The 19038-nt window shown below is 40.3% G+C and overlaps 1 protein-coding gene across 4 annotated transcripts in view; it reads right to left on the bottom strand.

Moving 5' to 3' along the window:
* FBXO9 (F-box protein 9) overlaps positions 1-19038 on the bottom strand; it is a 34658-nt gene that overhangs the window by 9634 nt on the left and 5986 nt on the right. The window contains exons 2-7 of one of the 4 annotated variants that reach the window (XM_006262409.4): positions 18949-19026; positions 18172-18330; positions 16717-16774; positions 5638-5737; positions 3026-3156; positions 421-535 (exon numbers count right to left, since the gene is read on the bottom strand). In XM_006262409.4, the coding sequence (XP_006262471.1) occupies positions 421-535; positions 3026-3156; positions 5638-5737; positions 16717-16774; positions 18172-18330; positions 18949-19026 (641 nt within the window). The remainder of the gene's footprint in view (positions 1-420; positions 536-3025; positions 3157-5637; positions 5738-16716; positions 16775-18171; positions 18331-18948; positions 19027-19038) is intronic. The other 3 variants (XM_006262411.4, XM_006262410.4, XM_019497241.2) reach the window with 3 other exon arrangements.

Raw genomic sequence — 19038 nt, 5'->3', positions numbered from 1 at the left:
GGATTGCACGAGTTAGGCAAGCAGAATTTAGACCAAAAGATACAGCAGTCGAATAGCAAAAAAAATTTACACAGGATAATCTGATCTGTAAATTTATTACAGGTCTCTGTCTAGTGGACTTTCATATACTTTGACAAGTCAAACTCTTTACATGGGAATAAACATTATTTTATGCTGTTAATGTACTGAGATTAACTTTGTTTGTTATGTTTTTATAAACAACATTAAAAGTAATTGCCACCTGAAATTTTCAAATTTCTAAAAATGGTAAGTTTTCTATATAAGTGTCTCTTGACTACATTCTTCGTTTAATAACCACTTTAAAGAATGGGATTAAAGGGTAGGTTGTTAGATCTTTGTTCTTGAACCTTGAGAACAGGAGACAATATCTTACTGCAGAAAAAAAAGTTTAATCTGTACCTGGCACAAATGTAAAATCCTCTACAGACCAGAGATAATTGTTCTAATGACCGTAGGTCCAGGTCACTGGAAACCACCCATCGAAAAATGTACATTAGTACTTCCATAGGCAGCACTGTGAACAGAAAATAATCAAAAGATCAGAAGGTAACATGAGTAGCAAAGAACTTATTTCTCTAACCCCTATCTTTTGGAGTAACTAAAACCTAGTCTTCCAGAAGTAGTTAGAGAACAATTGTCCACTGGCATTTGAATGGGAATAGTCTACTAATTACATAAAGTATGGTACAAGATTTCATATTATCATATTATAAATCAAAGGAAAACATTTTATAGCATGGTTTTAGATTATAAATGCATGTAGTTTCAGGGGACAACTATTATATCAGTTGACTTTATGAAGCCACAGGCGTTAGCATATAATAAGTTCCTTATACATGCAAAATGGCTGATAAAACAACATTTAATTTAAACAACTGCTTGTTCCATGCAACCATCTTATATCAAAAGTGATGCACTGATATCACAAACTAAGCCAAGTCATTGCTTGGATGGAAGACGCTACATAACAATTGCCCCGATTGCTTTCTGCCTCCCTAAGAGTCTCTCTGCAGTTTCACCTAGGTATTATCTTTAGTACAATATCTGCATATTGAAGGTGTTGCTATAGGTTTTTAACAGCTGCTGTTTTCTATGGCCTGTGGGAGGAAAAATTCTTATATATACACATCTTTTATTTATTGACTAGGGCAATTGAGATGTTTGGTCTAAAATGCTGAGAGCTCCTCTGATGATAACACCTGGCAAAGTACAGGGGGTATAGCAGTAGCCACCACTAACAGATTCTGTACTTAAGACTGCAAAGTTTTTTACTAAAATTTAAAATACTTTCACACACTAATTGCTTTCTAGAAGAGAAAAACATTCTTTTAGTTTGGATTTTCCCATAGGGTGGGTGGAAGGGAAGGGGGAGGATGCTGATTATTTTGACACAAGATTATTTCATATAGTCATCAGGACTTTGGATATTTAAATTCAGCACAGGAATCATGCCTTCCCTGCATTTGGAAAATTAGATTTTAATACAGTAGATGGTACTTTTGTAAATACCATTAGTAGCATACTTCAGAAAATCCTGCTTATGCTAGCAACTATAAATCTGATATTGCAGTACAGATGATAGCTATATATACACATAAAGATGCTATAAAATTGCTTTCAATAAAGTATACACATACACCAATGAAGGGGAAATAAGCTATAAGCTGACAGCTCTTATGTACATATAGTATAGTAGTTCATTTAGATCATTTAGTAGTTCATTTAGATCATTATAGTATGTAGTTCATTTAGATCCTGAGTCTAGCTTTCGGTGCTAATGCTATTAACAAAAAAAAATGATCACAGGATATGGGGTGGGTCAACCATACAGCAGATTCTTTTCTTTCCCACATCCTTGCTACTTTCTAATCAAGGACTCAAGGGGTGTGTAACTGCTGCAGAAGTGACCAACAGTGACCATACCAGCTGATGAAGTGACTTCAGTCTAACCAACACAGCAAAACAGAATAATAGCAAAACAGCAAAAAGACTAAAGGGGAAATAGCTTTCAGCCCTCCTCTGGTTAAGCCTGGAATTCCTGATAGTTAGTCTTCTGATACAGGAACACAACTTCTTGATAGCTTTGTACAAGAACGTCTGGAGAAGAAACAGTTGTTCCAAATGGTCTGAGTGAAAGATGATGATGATGACGATAATAATACAAACAGTGCCATAGTTTTAATGAAGTCCTGTTTTCCTTGTGCTTGACTTGGAGAGATCACATAGGTTTATTTTGCTTCCTTGAGAAGATGAGGAAGAAATCATGCCAAGATTCTGAAAAGTGACTTGTGATTACAAGGGCCATATAGAATATTGTATAGGGGCCTGATTTTCAGAGAGCACGTGCTTGCCCTGTACAAAATAGATCCCTCCCAAATTATTTCCATTTTAAGATTGGAAGCACTCAAATATCCTTGGTAATATTAAAAAAAGGTCCCCTGGATACAGTATTTTAATCTGTGTATGAATGTATTCATTTATAAACAACTATGAAAACATTTATTTGATAAAAAGGATCAGAAACACTACACCACCAAATGTAAAATATATAGTATTCCATAACACAAGCCACTTTTATTCATACTTATGAAACTGTAGCAGACTAACATATGCCAGGAAAAAGGGAACTATTTCACATCTCTAAACAAATTCTGTCCTTCTCAAGACTGATAACTGGCTAGTTCCAAAGATACGTCACTTGAAATAAGCAAATTTCAAAGTGTGGCTCTGATCCTTTGAAGTGCTCTATATAACATCTGCCCACAGTAAGTAGCTTGCAGCACTGAGACAAGGACATGAAGAGTTATTTAACCAGTTGATATGCATTTTTGCAATATTTCTAGTTATAATAATGATGATCAACTAGATACTTTAAATCACTTACTAGTAAGGCAAATGTAAATTTTACAAGGAATGGTCTAATGAAGTTGGGCTTAAATATCTCCAAACATTTCTCCTCTACAATGTTATGTTACATGTATCTGTTACATAACAGATCTCACACCTGAGATATGAGTCTGACTGACATCAAGCTCAGGCTGACAAAGTTTGACTGAAAATTCCTGAAGAGTGAGCTGCTGCTGGAAATAGGACAAAAGATCAGCCATCTTGCCATCATCTTCATTATCCTCAATGCTACAGAAAGGAGAAAAAACATCACACAAAATGTAAGACTGGAAAAAAACATAACTGATATACTTATTTACTCTTCAAACTAACTTTTTCCTAAGTATTTCTGATTTGTATTTAAGAGTTTTTAATCCAAATCTAATTTCCCTTTAAATTAAATTTCAGAAATCCAATGCAGTTTGTTTAGGTTTTGCTAAAACAGGAGTTTGATAGTAATTGAAACATTCAAAACTAAACAGTTTCTTTTTTCAAACTGACATGTTCACCTGCAACTTTTGCAAAGCAGTCACTGGAGAACTGTACTAGAACATAAGAGGCAAATAGGAAACTACTGTTTGTTCTCCAAGATGATCTATGTGAAAAAAATAACAGCAATACTAGTGGAAAGTTATATTTTTATAACACATAACTCAAGGTGGCATTTAAAGCAGCTAAGGAATTTTTTGACCATTTGTATGAGGTAACTGTACCCCTTTGTGGATTTCCTCACCACCTATCCCCTAGAAGAAATGATTTGACAAGTCTTGTTCAGCATCGGGCCATTAAACATACTAAAGTGTAAATTGTTAGTAAACAAGATTGCAGTAGAAACTAATTACTATTAATTAGTAAATATACATTCCTAATACACTGAAAAACATTAATGCAATCCAAAGATTAAATCTGGGTTCTTTATAATGAGGCTGTCGTACACAGATGAATGCAAGTAACCACTCACACATGGCTCTTCTTAATAAGAAGATAGCTGTCAAAATAGCACAGGTGCAAGAATTTCAGGGAATTACTTTTAATTCTCTTTTAGCTTGGTTGTGCTATAAGAAAGTTTAACTAGGGAAACTTGGGGGGAGATCTCTATATAGCTACAGAGCTGATAAAAGGCTCTTAAAATATTTTTAAAAGCAAGCTGCTAGTGAGTCTGACACACTTTAAACCACAGTAACATATTGCCATGCAAGAGAGGGAAAATTGATAAAACAGTTGTGACTCACCTTGCATTAGCAGGAGAGACAGCCAATTCAATAATGCATTTTAGTTAAATGTAGCTCTTTCCCTTGCAATGATGTAGAGAACTTATACAAGTTTTCAGTTTAGAAAGCAGAAATACTAATAGCTGTATTGCTATTTAATCAGTTAAAATTATGGCACTTTTATAAAACATATAAGGGGGGAAGCAGCAGAAGCTGGCTCCACCTGGAGTCAGGGAGGAGCTATTAAAAACTATTTAAGAAGCTTACATAGTTGGTACTAGATTGAAAGGAGTAAAGGTGAATAACTGGGAAAAGGTGAGGAATCTAAAGAAGTTATAAGACTTTGCAACCAAGCACGTTCCTACTTTGTGGACTTGTACTAAACAGCTTGTGCTGGCAAGGCATTCAATATTATAATAAGAATACTAACTTAGATACCCAGAAAAACACCTGAGCTCTTCTATTTCCTTTTTTTGTAAGGATGCTTCCCAGCTGTATCTTTATCTGCCTACAAGAACAGAATCTTCTATGGTTTTTTTTTTTTTCTGTTGGCTCAAGCTATAACATGAGGTTCTTCTCCCAACTTAGCTCCTGTTCACACACATCCTAGCTGAGGTAAGTGCTGGTTTAAGTGTAATCTACCTAGCTTTTACCCTAGTTTGGGACAAAAACTTGTCTGAAGCTCAAGGGTTGCTGATATTGGATCTAATTATGAGGACAGAGCAGTTCAAATTACAACTCCTCAGTTGCTAATCCAATTGCTCAAAGGGATGTTTCATGCTGTGGTTGTGGTAGCTCAAAGACAGTACTTCTAATGAACAGGTCATCAACGTATGGTCTGCAGACTGGATCTGACCTACAGAACCTCTGGATACAGCTTGTGGATGTGGGGCCTTTGCGGTATTCAGATGAAGGCAGCTTTGCTGCAGGTGCTCTCCCTGTGCTACCACGGGGAGAAACAGTAGTGGTGGTGGAGTATTAGGGCCTGTCCATCCAACTCCAACACAAGCAGCCAGATACTAAGGTCAAAGGTTGCCTACCCCTGCTCTGATGTAAACTGCTTCTGTGCAGACAAACTCTGATAATATAGAGTACCTTTAAAAAAAAATTAGCTTAACTTGTACTAACCTAAAGATTACTTTAGCTGTACAACTGACAAATCTGAAATGTAAAATACAAAGTAATAAGATGGGTGTTACATGTTTAAATTGCTAAATCACTACTGTTTACTAAGCCATTTTAATCATTCGGGATAAGTTTGGGGGGGGGGGGTTGTTTTGTTTTTTAATTGATTCTAAAAGCATTAAACACTGACCCTCACATCACTTCTTCTTTAATGGCTCCTATGCCCATTAAAGGGTCTGCAGAACCTTCTATAGTACTAAAATAAATTCAACAGGGCTGTTTTTCAAGCTTTTGCTAACTTTATAAACACATGGGTGGCACTATAGCAAGTATATGTACACTAGAAATAAAATGCCTAAGTCTGATTCTGAATAGCGCACACTCTCATACTTACTACCTCTTTCCAATTCCATCACTGTCCGGCAACCGTGTGTAGGTGATCTTAAACTCTATATCAGGTACAAGTTGCATGGCTAGACGATAAAACTTGATGGCTGAAAATAAAGATAATATTTATTACATGAAACTTGTTTAATGCCCACTGTATCAACATTGGGTTGCTTGACAGCTTGTCTGTAGCAAACTGCAACAATTACAGCTAAAATAAAGCCAAGCTTTGGGATGTAGAGTGGAGCAACATTAACTCCCACACCTTCCTGGCTACTAGTTTCTTTACTAAACAACTTAAAACTAAACTGATTAACATGTTAACTAAACTTGAGCAAGGAAGACAGCCTTGCTAAATACTTTAATTTTCAGGACCTTAAAAGCTATTTGTACACTTGAAGAAGAAAGTTCACATCTATGAAAGCTATCGGCATGTACAGAATCAATTCTCTGGCTAAAAATGAGCCATGATGTTAACCAAAATGGATGAGCTAAGTCATATATTCTTATTTTACAAAGGCCTCCATTTTATTTTCAAAGTTACTGAGCACTCCATAAATCTTATCTTGGATGCTAAGCTACAGGGTTGCAACACTTTTCCAAATATGAACAGAGTACGAGTAGACGGACAGCGATTACACACTATGGGCTTCCAGTAGCTGAAGCTTTCAGATGTTCAGAATATTAAAAAACTGCAGCAGAGTGAAGACGGGTGCTATTCAGTGCCCTCTTGACATTGGGGGCATGCATATGTAGTAAGTCAACTTCACTAATGCTGACTGGCAAAGGAATAACCACGAAAGTAGGCAAGGAAAGGCACTAAGGAGGTTTCACTTAAAAGTGCAAAAGAAGCAAGGAAACCAATGGAAATTTCAAGAGGGCCTTTGCTTCTCTCTCCCCTTCAGCAGGTAAGATTCCAGGATTGGCAGGTAAACAGAGAACACTCCCTTCTGTTTGTAGTACCCAGAGAAAATGGATGTCTAAAATTAGAAGAATCCGCTAACTCGAGGCTCATAGCAATATTGTCTCTGAACTAGATGGGAAAATCATGCTGCTACATAGAAAGAATAGTTACCTAACTTTTATTGTAACTACAGTTCAGCAAGTGTAACCATTACAGATCCCATTGCAGGGGCATGTGAAATCCAACTCAACTCTTCAGGGACATGCACATGTGCCAGTGGCCAAATCCCTCCCATGGTTTCCTCAAATCAGAAGCTTGTGTGTGCTGAAGACTTATAAAAGCAGGTTTTAGAATCTCATTGAAGGTGACTGGCAAACAGCATTCTTTCAAGATACATGATGACATTTGGGACACATACTGAGAACCTATTGACACACCCACTTTTACTGAATCTCCCAAATCTAGTATACACACATACTTCTACTGAAATTCATCAAATCAAGTGAATGATCTTTCTTGTATTACACATGCTGTTGTAGCTAACTGCCTTGTAGATTTTTGGAAGCAAGAAGAGGATGCTCCTTGAGCTCTGGTGGAATGAGCATTAAGAGTTGGTAAAAGTAATTACATCCAGCTAAACCTATTTGACTGAAGGGTAAAAAAAAGCCTGGACAAGATGCAGGCCTTGTTGGGCAGGCTAAAAGAGTTAAATTAGTGAAGCCTTTTAAAGAGATGGTATGCGAGTGAGCTGTAGCTGCTGGAACTAAATAGGGAACTGTAGAGTAGTGATACATTATACCTGCCTGTTTAAGCTCTGTGCTGAACAAGATAACAAAAACCTAAAACAAGTTAAATTAATGATGTGCTGAGATTGAATAAAAGCAGCTTAGATCAGGGATGGACAAAATATGGCCTGCAATCAGAATACAGCCCACCAGGCTATTTCATCCACCCCAAAGGCAGGTGCCCACAAATTAACTGTAGCTGGCCCAGCCTGCAGCTGCCTGTCATGCTCCACATGGGGCTGAGCCCCACCTACTCCAGTCAGTGCTGTATGCTACATTCCCACCCTCATACATAGGAAGGCCCCAGTCTCAGGCCCGCCCAGTGTGCACAGCTTCTGGGTAGGGCTGCTGCTGCCACTGTTGCAGGTGCTTGGGGAACTACCCAGCTCCTCTGGACTCCAGCAGCTCCTCCTTGTGTCCCTACTGCAGCACTCTGAGCAGCAGGTAGGAAAATGGGGGCAGACAGTGGGATGCTAGAGCTGGGTGGGAACACAGAGTGTGGGGCCGGTGGGAATGTGGAGCTTGCACCCAAGGGATGGCAGGAGCAAAGAACCCAGGTCATCCCAATTCCATCACACGGCTCCACGCTGCTCATGTGCACATCCTCCTGGCCACCATGTGCAGTTCCCAGAACTAGCTGGAGCTGAGTTGCTGGGGCTCCACCTGCGTGGGCTATGAGCACCACAGGGTCTGCTGCCAGTTGCTGTTGATGCCAGCGGTTGCAGGAGCTGTGCACCATGGGGGGCATGTGGAGGAGGCGGCTCCCCACACGCATACTTCACTATACCCCTCTCACGCACCCCCACAAACCCCACACTCCATCCCCCCACACCCCTCTGCAAACAACCACAAACCCTACACACACAGAGTACACAAGAGTAAAACTTTATTTTGAGCTATTATGCAGTCACCTGCAAACACTATGCAAACACACACACATCAGGACAAAAATATGTTTTGAAAATGTTTCTTGCAGCCCTTCACAGCTCACTAAAACTCATTATGCAGCCCTCCAGCCAAAATAAGTTCCAACTTCTGGCTTAGAATCCCAGTATTCCCTAACTGTGGGAACATGCTTGGCATATAATTATTGTCAAGAACATAAGTGCCATAGTGGGGCCACGTAGCCCAGTATCCTCAGACAGTGGCAGGAGTAGCTGTTTTAGAAGAGCACATGAATAAGGTATATCAAGAGCCACAGTGGTCAAACCGTGGCTCACAAGTCGTGCACAGCTTGCCAGCACAGTACTTGCAGCTCTCTGGGGCTTCTCTGCCAAAGCCCCACCCACTTCTCCCTAGGACAGCTCTAAGGGACACCAGGCTCCCAGGGGTGGGGGCTGCAGCCATGCCACTTATCCTGGGGCATGCTCCCTGCGGGGAAAGCTGGAGTGGCTCAGCAGTGCAAGGCAGGAGTGGTGGTCACCTCCACTCCGGGTCGCTCAGCACTTTCCATCCCCTCGCTCTCTAGCTTTGGTGGAGGATTGGATGTGGCTCCTAGGGTGAGTAACTCTGGCCACCCCGATCTAGAGTGATCTCTCTCTTGTCATACCCTCCCCAGCATCTACCATTTTTAACCCTGCCAGGGCATACATCCCTGACAATAAATATGTAATCAGGAAATGCAACTAACCAATACAATCAAATGTGTACAAGCTAATGATAGCATAACAAGGTATCTATGTATTAAGGATGTAAATACTGATTTTAAAAACTAGCCATTTAACCTGTTGTAATTACAAAGGTTAAACAATTAATTGGTATTGCAAACCCCAGCCTGGTCCATGTGGGGCTGCTCTGGCCAAGGACCAGTGAGGTGCTTCCAACCTCCCCCCCACCCATACAACAGGGACTCAGCAGTTCCCTAGGGCTATGCCTCAAAACAAACTGGGTGGGTCATCTCTGGGTCTGGGCATAGCCATAGGGCTGAATCACAGGCCTGGGGATGCCATCCCATGCCCCCTTACATAGTCCTAGCCCCTGCCAGCCCCGACAGCAGCTGTAGGTCCAGCCTAGGTGGGGGTGTGTGCAAGCACCTCTAGTAACAGCTGCTACAGGAACAGAAGGTGCTGTATCTATCCAGGCATAGGGACAAGTACTGCAGTGCTGCAAATTGGCAGGTGGCGGAGAAGCTGCAACTACTCCAGGGCCCACAGAGCCTAGCTACAGGTACTAGTCCCCCCTCCCCTTCCTCTCTCCCACCTGCCCTGCTGCCTTCTGGTTCCTGCTGGGGCACTGCACAGCTTTCCTTCTCCCCTACACTTCCCTACCGGACTACACCCTGCCCCATGCTAAATGATAACCGGTAAGCTACAACCAGTTATCACTGGGCTTATTGGCTAAACTATTAATCATTTAACTGTTCACATCTTTACTGTGTCAGCATAAAAGATCCACAATTTTTGGAAGATTTTGGACCTATACCCTCTGTCAACTTGCTTACCAGGCTGATGCTTTTCATTGTATTTTTTTTATACTCGTTGTGTCCACCTACTCAAACCACGTCACTCAAAGTGCTATCACTCTTACTGCAATAACATCTTTAAGCAGCAGATACAAAACGGGGGTGCGTACGGTGCATATTAGGAGAGGTTTTTGAGATCCAACTATATCAGTATAATACTAATGGACTCTGGATAGGTCCAGAGTATAGCTCCCGTCCTTGCTCACAATTTGTTTTTGTGAAGAACGAAGCTAAGTTAATACTCAGAAACCATCTTATCCATCTGGGGATATAAGGCTCCGCGAGCCACAAATCCCTGAAGTGTTCATCCTTTTGGTTGAGCTGATAGTCATTTATTCTTCTGTGTTTAAGGGCAACTAGAATGTTGATATGAAGTTTTCTGCTGGAGTCAATTCTCAAATTGGTGGGTATGTATGCAAAAAGCCCTTGTGCATCCTGGCTACTTTTGAATAAGAGGGGGCAGAAACTGACAATATCAGTGAATGATGCATACACATTGTTGCCATGTGGAGCTGAAGGAAAAATCCATATTTTAACTACCATCAAATAAATCCAGCCCATGGACTTTGAGCACAAATATCTTAAGCTCATGTCTCCTCTAGAAGTTTGGTACCTCACTTCAGACAACCAGGATGCAGCCACTACTTTAGCACCATGGGGACGTAATAGGATACTTAATAATAGACTTTGTAGGGGAATGGGGGGGTTAGATTTGTGCTGGTGTTGGGTGAGGTCTGACAAATTTATTGCATAGTCCTTATCCAAGTTGGAATTCTTTTAGTAATGAAGTAAAGTTACGGATAAACTAGCATATTAAAGCAATAACAGGGCATGAAGGCTTAACTAAAAAACAAGTGAGTTTGTATGCTTTCAGTGACTACATAGTAGTCAAAACTAAATCAGTGCTTAACTTTCCCTTATAAAATGTTCTGCAGAAAGTCCCTGACTTCTGTTAACATGCTTTATTCCAATCACTCGTCTATCCTGTAAGAGGAATCTGTTCTCTGATAGGTAAGCTTTCACTATAGTGGAATTTATCTCAGCTCTTACTCCATCTCAGCGCAAAGAAGTTCAAGTAATTTTTTCTTGTAGTTCACCTGAAAGTGCAGACAGGCAAAGAGTACAGTGGAAGCTTGCCTGAATTCCTGATGTCTACACAGACTAGCCCTCCCTTCCTCCTTGGGTATGCTACCAATATAGTGAAATACTTCCTAAATTTGAAGGGCATAAAGAGCTGCAGCTGATCAGAACCCCAACTTGTCCATGGGTTTAACTGCTTGCTTGTTTGATTCCACCAGCATAGGCCCCCACCTTTCTTCTCCTCCTTCCCACACTGCGTTCTTTCTTTTGTATTCAAATTTCTCTCTCAATACTTTATGCACATCCTTTAACAGCATCTAACAAAGTGAGCTTGAGCCCAAGAAACCTTGTGCTACAGATATCTGTATCTAGGTTAGGAGGGGGTTGCGTCCCTTTGTTTGATCCAGTCAGTCCTCAATAATCAGATTAATGGGAGCACTGGCAATTCGTGACAGCACTTGAAAGCTGAGAATTTAAGAGTCTGTCCATGCTCTCATACCTAAGGTTTCAGTAATTCTTGAGAAGAGGTCCTAGAAGGTTTTAATAGCTGGCTGTTGATGGGGCTGACATGACAGCTTCATCCAGAGAAGATGCCAAATTCTTTGGCAGTGCAACAGATACAAGCCCCTGCATCATCTCTCCTGATTCAAGGGGCTTCTTCCAGGACCTGGCTATTGATGCCAGTTGTGACTGTAACTGAAACCTACTCATCTCTCAATGCATGCAACAGAGGTCTGCTTTGGATTTTTATAACTCCACTCTGACTGGGTTAGATGAGGTTAGAAAAAGAGGTCTGTTGGGTACAGAGAATGAAGAGGGTTGGTGTTAAGAAGGGTGTAGGGAAGATGTAAGAAGATTATTACCAAAATGAGAAAGCAGGAGATCTGTAGACACAGAACACATTTCTTTCTACACAGAACACTTGTTCAAGCTGACTGAGTAAAGTGCTGCTGTTTGCGATGTTGCCTGCTCAAACGTTGCTTGTAGGCCAAAGGAAAAAACTACTGGTCTAAGGTGCCACAGCTTTTGAATCACTTTGGCAAAACCTGTATTATGTGCTTCAGCTATCATATGTTCCTGGACAGGTAAACTGAAAGTCACAAGCCACACAACTAAAGGTCAGACATGTCTGGAGGGGGTCAGCCCAGGCTGTAGGGCATTTTCAATGCAAGGTTCCAGCATCAAAAAGAGAAACAGTTTCTCACAAAGTAGTGTCCCAGTGACCTGGATAAAAAAGGGGGTGGTGCCACCTCAGATCAGTAGTAGCCTGAGTGGGACCCTAATACAGCAATTCAGTGAGCTGTAACAGTATGCACACCTTATTGATGAGCTATTTTAAAAAAAAGGGGGCTCTGAAGTGCTGGTAAATTTCAAGCCATCTAGGAGCCTATTCCAAGAGGGGGCAAATAAGTTTAACTTAAACCCAAAATTGTGGTCCTGAAATGCCCGTACAGCTACCCCTAACACTGGGGGCACCTCAGTTTTACATTAAAGATCCCTGGACACTTCCAAAGCACCCAAGTCTTTTCCCAGTTCTCACACTTCTGTCCCCTGCATGGAAAAGTTCTGTCCTAGAGGAGAACACGGCTCAAGTATATGACTTACAAAAAGAAAAGAAAAGTCATATCAGCAGTTTATCAATGATTGATTGAGATTTAAAAATAACCCCTACCCCAAACTGCTTAGAATCCAGGAATGGAAAGTGAAATTGAAAGCACACAAATTCAGTATTTTATTCAAAGAGCTAGTCATCATAAGACAGAATGCACAACTTCCCAAAGTGTGAAAGTTCCTATAAAGAAACTTCTCTAAGAATAATGCAAAAATCTATTCAAGGGATAGCTTTTAATGCAGTTCACTACTTGTAACAGATCTGTGAAAGTATTAGTATATATTTTCAGGTCCTCTCAGCAACAGCCTTGTATAGGAAAATAGTTATCGAAGAGCAACAGATGCCATGTTATGGGTGTGTGTTATCTGACCACTCTCAGTGCCACAGAACTATTCATGAGTTTGCAATACACCAACCTCCTCAAAAGCTGCCTCCTTTTTGCTACTGCTTTTCATGTGCAAAACTCTATAACAGATCAAACTGAAGCCAGATAATCCCAAGTACTACCTAAATTTGTTGCTTTTCCTGAACTTTCAGAGACTACCTGTCAGCCACTTAAATAGAACAGAGCAATTATTTGATATGCTGCTTTTTTTTTGTAGCTTGGAGTTTACTGTAGATGCTTGTGCCTTATGTTGCTCGTTTTGTAGAAATAAATAAGATGCTGGGAAGTATATGAAATACTGCCAACTTAAATCAACTCTTACTGACTTTTCAAGGCTTATGGTTCATTTTTCAGTATGAAATATTTGGCTTCTAAATATTGTTACAACTTTTGAAAGCTTCTAGCTGAGATAATTTCTGAACATAGTGTACTATGGCTATGATTCTAAGTACAATATGTTCTGAAGTGTTCCTAGTTTGAAGCTTTCAAAGTTGCTGAATCACTTTTTACCTCTATAATATTTTGCTTTCTAAGCCAACAATCAGTCTTCAAATTACCCAGTAGCTAGAACCAAGCTCCAGAGACTGAATGACAGATGCAACATGCAATCAGCATAGGGAACACAGGAATTAACACTCAACTTTGAGATGCTTTGTTGCTTAGTGGAATTTATAACCCAAAGGTTTGCCATATACAGTTCCTCAACAGTTAAACTCCTAAAAAGGATTTCAAGAAGCCATCCAGCAGAGGGCATAACTTTTCCTACTGGCTGGCTTAAACAGCTGAAGGAAAGGGATGGGGTCTAACCAGATGTCTATAAGACAGTTGGGCATTTAATTCTGGGTCAGAGAAACCTCCGTGCATTCCAAATTCAGTTGGGAACCCTTTCCTGAAGTTAGGTGCTTAAGACAGACTGTGATTTTTTTTTTTTTTCCAGCCAAGCAAGCCAGAAGGACATGTCACTACTTTCTTAAAGCAAAGACTCTATTACTTCCTAGCAGAAATTGTCAACTTCTAAGTTTTTGGGTATTCTGGGGTGTCTAGCTTTTCCTGTTACAGCAAAGCTGTGACACTTTACATAAACGTTCCTTGGCGTAGGGACAGTAAGCAGAATCTCCCTTTCCAGGTAAATGCCTTGGACATGAGGCTGTAGTGATCCCCTTGGCCCCAATTTATCCCTTTGGCCCATAAATTTATATGAAGTGGAACATCTTCAGGATAGACTGAAAGACCAACCCAGAATCCTGAACAACCTGCTGGTTACGACTATTCTAGGAATGAGAGCCCGGGTGGGAATCACTTATAAGCTTCAAAACAGACTGCAGCCAGGATTCAAAATTAATCTCTCATCCCAGAAGACTGATTTTTAACTGGTGAGCTGAGAATAAACTGTAAAACTGTGTGGGATTAGACCTGCTCTGCACACATACACCAGACTGGTCTTGTAAGATAGTGAAGCCTGCCAAGGTTCATGAGCCCTAGGCAGCAAGGCAGCAGATCAGAATCAGAGTGGTTGTGCGCAGGCCAAGCAGCAGAAACACAGGTGCAAAAGGATATGAGATCTAACAGGCGGAGTGCACTTTGTTGCACATTAGCAGAGTAACAAGACTGGTCCTGTTTTGTGAGGAATATACATATATACAGATGCTTGTGCAGCTTGTTTTCTGTCTCATCACAAAGTATATAACAAAAAGTGTTTGAAGGGCTCTCATCTGAGTCAACTTGGTAGTCTTCTAGGACATGAAGAATGGTTAATCAGTTGAATTTATATTTTGTATGCAAAGTTTTTAACTAACATGTCCTATCAGGCCTTTTCACCTTCAAGCTACTATATGACTCTTCAGGAATTGTGATCCATGGTCTAGGGAAGGCCACAATCTAGCAACATACCCAAGGATGTGCCCAACCTTAAATTACATCTTATAGCCGCCTTAAGTTATAACCTGACAAATAGCTCAGACTTCAGCTGGACTAAACATTTGAACTAAGGCATGTGTAAATACTTTGAACTGGGCCTATATACATTCCCCTTCTACAAGCGTTTTGTCAATTCTTTCCCACTTTTGTACCACAGGAAACAGGAACAGCAGCAGGCTGTCAAAGGGCAGTTTAATTCTTCTTTGTCCTGACAGGGGAAACTTCAATTTTTGGAGACACTTGATACATTTAACATAAACAGATTTAACTTTAATCAGGTAAGTGTACCCACATAAGCGCTGAACATGGTACATCACATAATGGCACTTTACTGTAAGACATGCAGAGGCTATGCAGTTCTTGCCAAATTGCAGATGTAATGAAAGAAACAAGATCATCAGATTTGCTATTAGGGCAACAGGAAAAGTGCTCAGGAAAAATGTAATCTGTTACACTGAAAATAGGCATGGCTAGTGCTAAAGAATGAAAATGTCCTTGTCACATGATTTTATGCTACTTCTCAGCTTGGCAGTACAAATGCAATGAAACCGGTCTAAGACTGAGCCTGTAAAAGGCAAAAACCTACTGAATATGAAAAACTAAAGTCCTGGCATGTCTGGGGACTGTTTCCAGCTTATAGACTAGTGTGGAAATGGAAAGAAAATTTAGGGCCCATTTCAGTTACCTCCTGGAAAATACCAGCTTTTACCTTTCACTCACTTTTGACTATAGAAACATCCTGTATATCCAAGTAACTACTTATTTGTGTGTGCATGGTGTGAGGGGAGAGCAGAAGGACACGACAGTAGATAGCACTGAGCAGAGCAGCAGGGTTGGAAGGCTCCCCACTTTAAGAAGAAAAAAGTGTTTAAGCTGGAACCCTTTCCCAGTCCTTTGAGATTTTAGTCTTAGCCTGGCTTCATAATACTTTCTTCACATTCAGAGTTTTGAACTACTTGAGCTTAAGGTAAGAACATAACTGCCATTTACTAGGTCAGAACATAGGTCCATCTTGCCCAGTACCGTGTGTCACAGTCTCCGCTCATGTCTCCAGGTAGAGTTTCAGTGGTCGGTGTCCAAAGGCTCCCTCAACTCCTTCAGGGGCTGTGCGGATGGGCCAGTGTGCTCTGCTCTGTGTCCCCTTCTGAATCTCTTATTAACCTGTGACCTCACTCCTGTTCCCATTTTCTTTTTTGTTGTCCCAAGTAATTAGTTGATGTGGCCTCTCTTATTAAGGGAGGCTCACAGTTCTTGTGATGGGCCACAGTCCATGAGCTTTGGCACAGATAGGCCTGTCACAGTGACAGACTGGGTGCTAGAAGGGACTGTGAACTGGGTATGACCAGGGTTTCCTTCCCCTCCCCACCAACCCCAACTGTTCCTCTCCCACTTTTAGCCTCCAGCATTTAAAGTCTAGGAAGTTCTGATTTCAGAGGCTGTATCCCTAGCTCCTGTGCTCGTATCCCTAGCTCGCCTGCTCAATAGCTAGTGATACACAGGCTTCCCCACCCTAAAAAACCCACAAACTTGACTAATCTCTTTTGAATCTAATTTAAAACATCAGCCTCCAAAGCACCTTGAGGCAATGAGTTTCACACTTTAAATTACATGCTGTATGAAAGACATTCCTTTTGTTAGTTTTAAACTTGCTACCTACTAATTTCATTTTATAACCCCTAGTTCTTATGTTGTGACAGACAGTAAATAAGTTCATATTTACTTTCTCTTCAACACTGCTTACTACTTTTATAGCAAGTTAATTTAGTTATGAGGTGCTTCAATGATCCAAATTTTTTCTTAAAATTACTCTTTACAGTTCTCTAGCTATTAATTAAGAGCGCATTGCTAAAGTTTCTCAATACAGCAGGTAAAACAAATAGCTTATCAGCTGTATGTAAGAAATACTAGATATGCAATTCTTAAATTAGTACAGGAGTGTTACCTTCATAAAGGGCCCCATTTTGCTCTTGTTCTACTGCTTTCAGAAACAGTTCTTTTGCCTGTAAAATAAATTAACACAAAACCAGTGACTTATTACAAATACCCAGCACTTGCCAGAATTATCAGCTAACATGGCAAGTGTACATAGAATGAAGACTGCCATAACATGTCTGCATGTAACTAATGTGGAGGGATATTCAGATTCTATTAGCTATAGCTGAATTTCCCAGCCAGCCCAGAGCAAGTCTAATTCTGATTTTATTCCAGTTCCAAAATAATTTGATTTAATTTGATTAGGAAATTAAACCCTTCCTATTACACAATCTAACTTTCTAAAGCAGTTGTTCCCCACCTCTATAGACTCAGGATTCCCCTCAGAAAAGGCCAGCTCTTTGCTACCTCTTTTTTTACTACAGAAAAAATAAGAGAACAATTTTTCTGTTACAAAGAACTCAGAAAGACCACAACAGGTCAATGTTTGACACTATGGGTTCCTATTTAGTTAACATTGAGCAACGCTCTTAAAAAGATCTTGTGGCACAGTGGCTGAGAATCACTGTTCTAAAGCTTCATGGCTTTTCAAGAACGGATGGAAAATGTTCCCATTTCACCAAAGCTGGGAACAGGAGTGGGTAAGGGGTGGAGGGATGAAGATTAGGCTATGATAAAATATACCATTTGCTTACTTGCAGTGACATTTTGATTCTCAAGTAATTCAATAGTGTTCTAAAAATACTTGGCAGTTCTGGGTGTAGAACAAGGCACCTGTGATAGTTGTGGTTAGCAAAAGGGGAAGACAGCCTGTAGTAGATACAAGTTGAAGTCCACAGTGTTACCTAGAGAAGATTGCCACTTTGCAGGGTCTGTGCTTTAGCTTGCCTGCCATATTAAAGAAACATAAGACCAACAAAAAAATATGGGTGCTGGAACATCAAGAATATCACAGGGACCATACTACTGCAATGTGCTCTTGCAAGTTCTTTGCAAACTGTCGCAAAAGGCTGGAGCAAGAAAGGAAATATGTAAGAAACTCAGGAGACAAGTGAAGAAGTGGACTTTGTTTTCTGATGCCCATCCTTCCCCACCTTTCTCTCCTTTTAAGAATGGGAGAGAATATGCTCCAAATAGCTGCTTTATTAGAACGTACTAGTGATTGACTTAACTCAAGCTCTTTGGCTGTTTCGTACCTACTTGTAACACATTTTTATATAGAAATACAACTGATGATGGTCTGGAGTTTGTTTTTTTAAGGTAGATTTGGTGCAAGAGGCAAAAACTAATCATGAATCAGAAAAGATGGTATGTGCTTAGGGGTCTATAGCAAAAAGTATGAGAAAAGAGTAAAGAATCTTGGTCCGTGGTTTAAAGGTTACTGGTTTAACCAGCATCAGTGTTATAGACACTGCCAAAAACTAAAGTGGCTGCCTACTGACAAAAGGAGCAATCTTTTTCCTACCTTCTCCTCTTTTGCTAGTTCCTGCTTTCCTTTGGTATCTATAGTCTTTCCTCCAGGCCCTCGTATTGATGCCCTGCATGGCGGAGTGTCTGATCCATTAGAACTCACTCCTGGAGTAAGTTCAAACATCCACTGAGCTCGGAACATTTGGAGCTCTGCCTAAAAAAAAAAAAAAAAAGTTACAAGTCATAGATGGATTTTCCACACTTGTTTATGGGTATTCCTCCCCTTGTTCACATGGAAAGTATTATGGTACAATAGACTGTAACCTGAGGAATTCGCCATTACTGTAATTCTTTCAAACACATGCTGAAGGTACACTTTAACCTTAACTCCAAAGATGTTTTTGGTCTAAAAATGTAGAAACATAACCCTTCAAAAACAAACAAACAAACAACAATCAGAACACAATATGCTTTACTTACAGAATGGATAAAATTGTAATACCAGCTTTATACCATGGAAGACAGTTACTCTTCACTATAGATCCACTATAGATCAGTATTAATTATTAAAACAAGCTTGTCTGAAGAAACAATTTCCAGGGTGACCGCACAGGTAACAAACAGGTCTGGATTTGGCCCTATAATTAATCTTAACAATTTGGTGATTCTCAAGCATGAGTAAGACCCAAAAAATGTTGGTGCATGTGGCCCTGAGGTGCTAACAGATATGAAATGTCAGTAAAGCAGAGATAACTAGATACGACTGAGGAGTACACTTGCTGATGTCATGGCGAAGCTGTACTTTTAGCAAAAATTGTAGTGTGAAACACACCTGAAGATTGGCTTCACCAGGCCTTTCATTGTCATCAGTTCTTACCAGATCAGAGTGACAATCTTCTTCAGCTTCTGCCTAGTAGAGAAC

Source organism: Alligator mississippiensis, chromosome 1 (assembly GCF_030867095.1).
Source record: "Alligator mississippiensis isolate rAllMis1 chromosome 1, rAllMis1, whole genome shotgun sequence".
In the NCBI taxonomy this organism is placed as follows: Eukaryota; Metazoa; Chordata; order Crocodylia; family Alligatoridae; genus Alligator; species Alligator mississippiensis.
The sequence above is the reverse complement of the archived record's forward strand: the minus strand, read 5'-3'. Positions and strand labels throughout refer to the sequence as shown.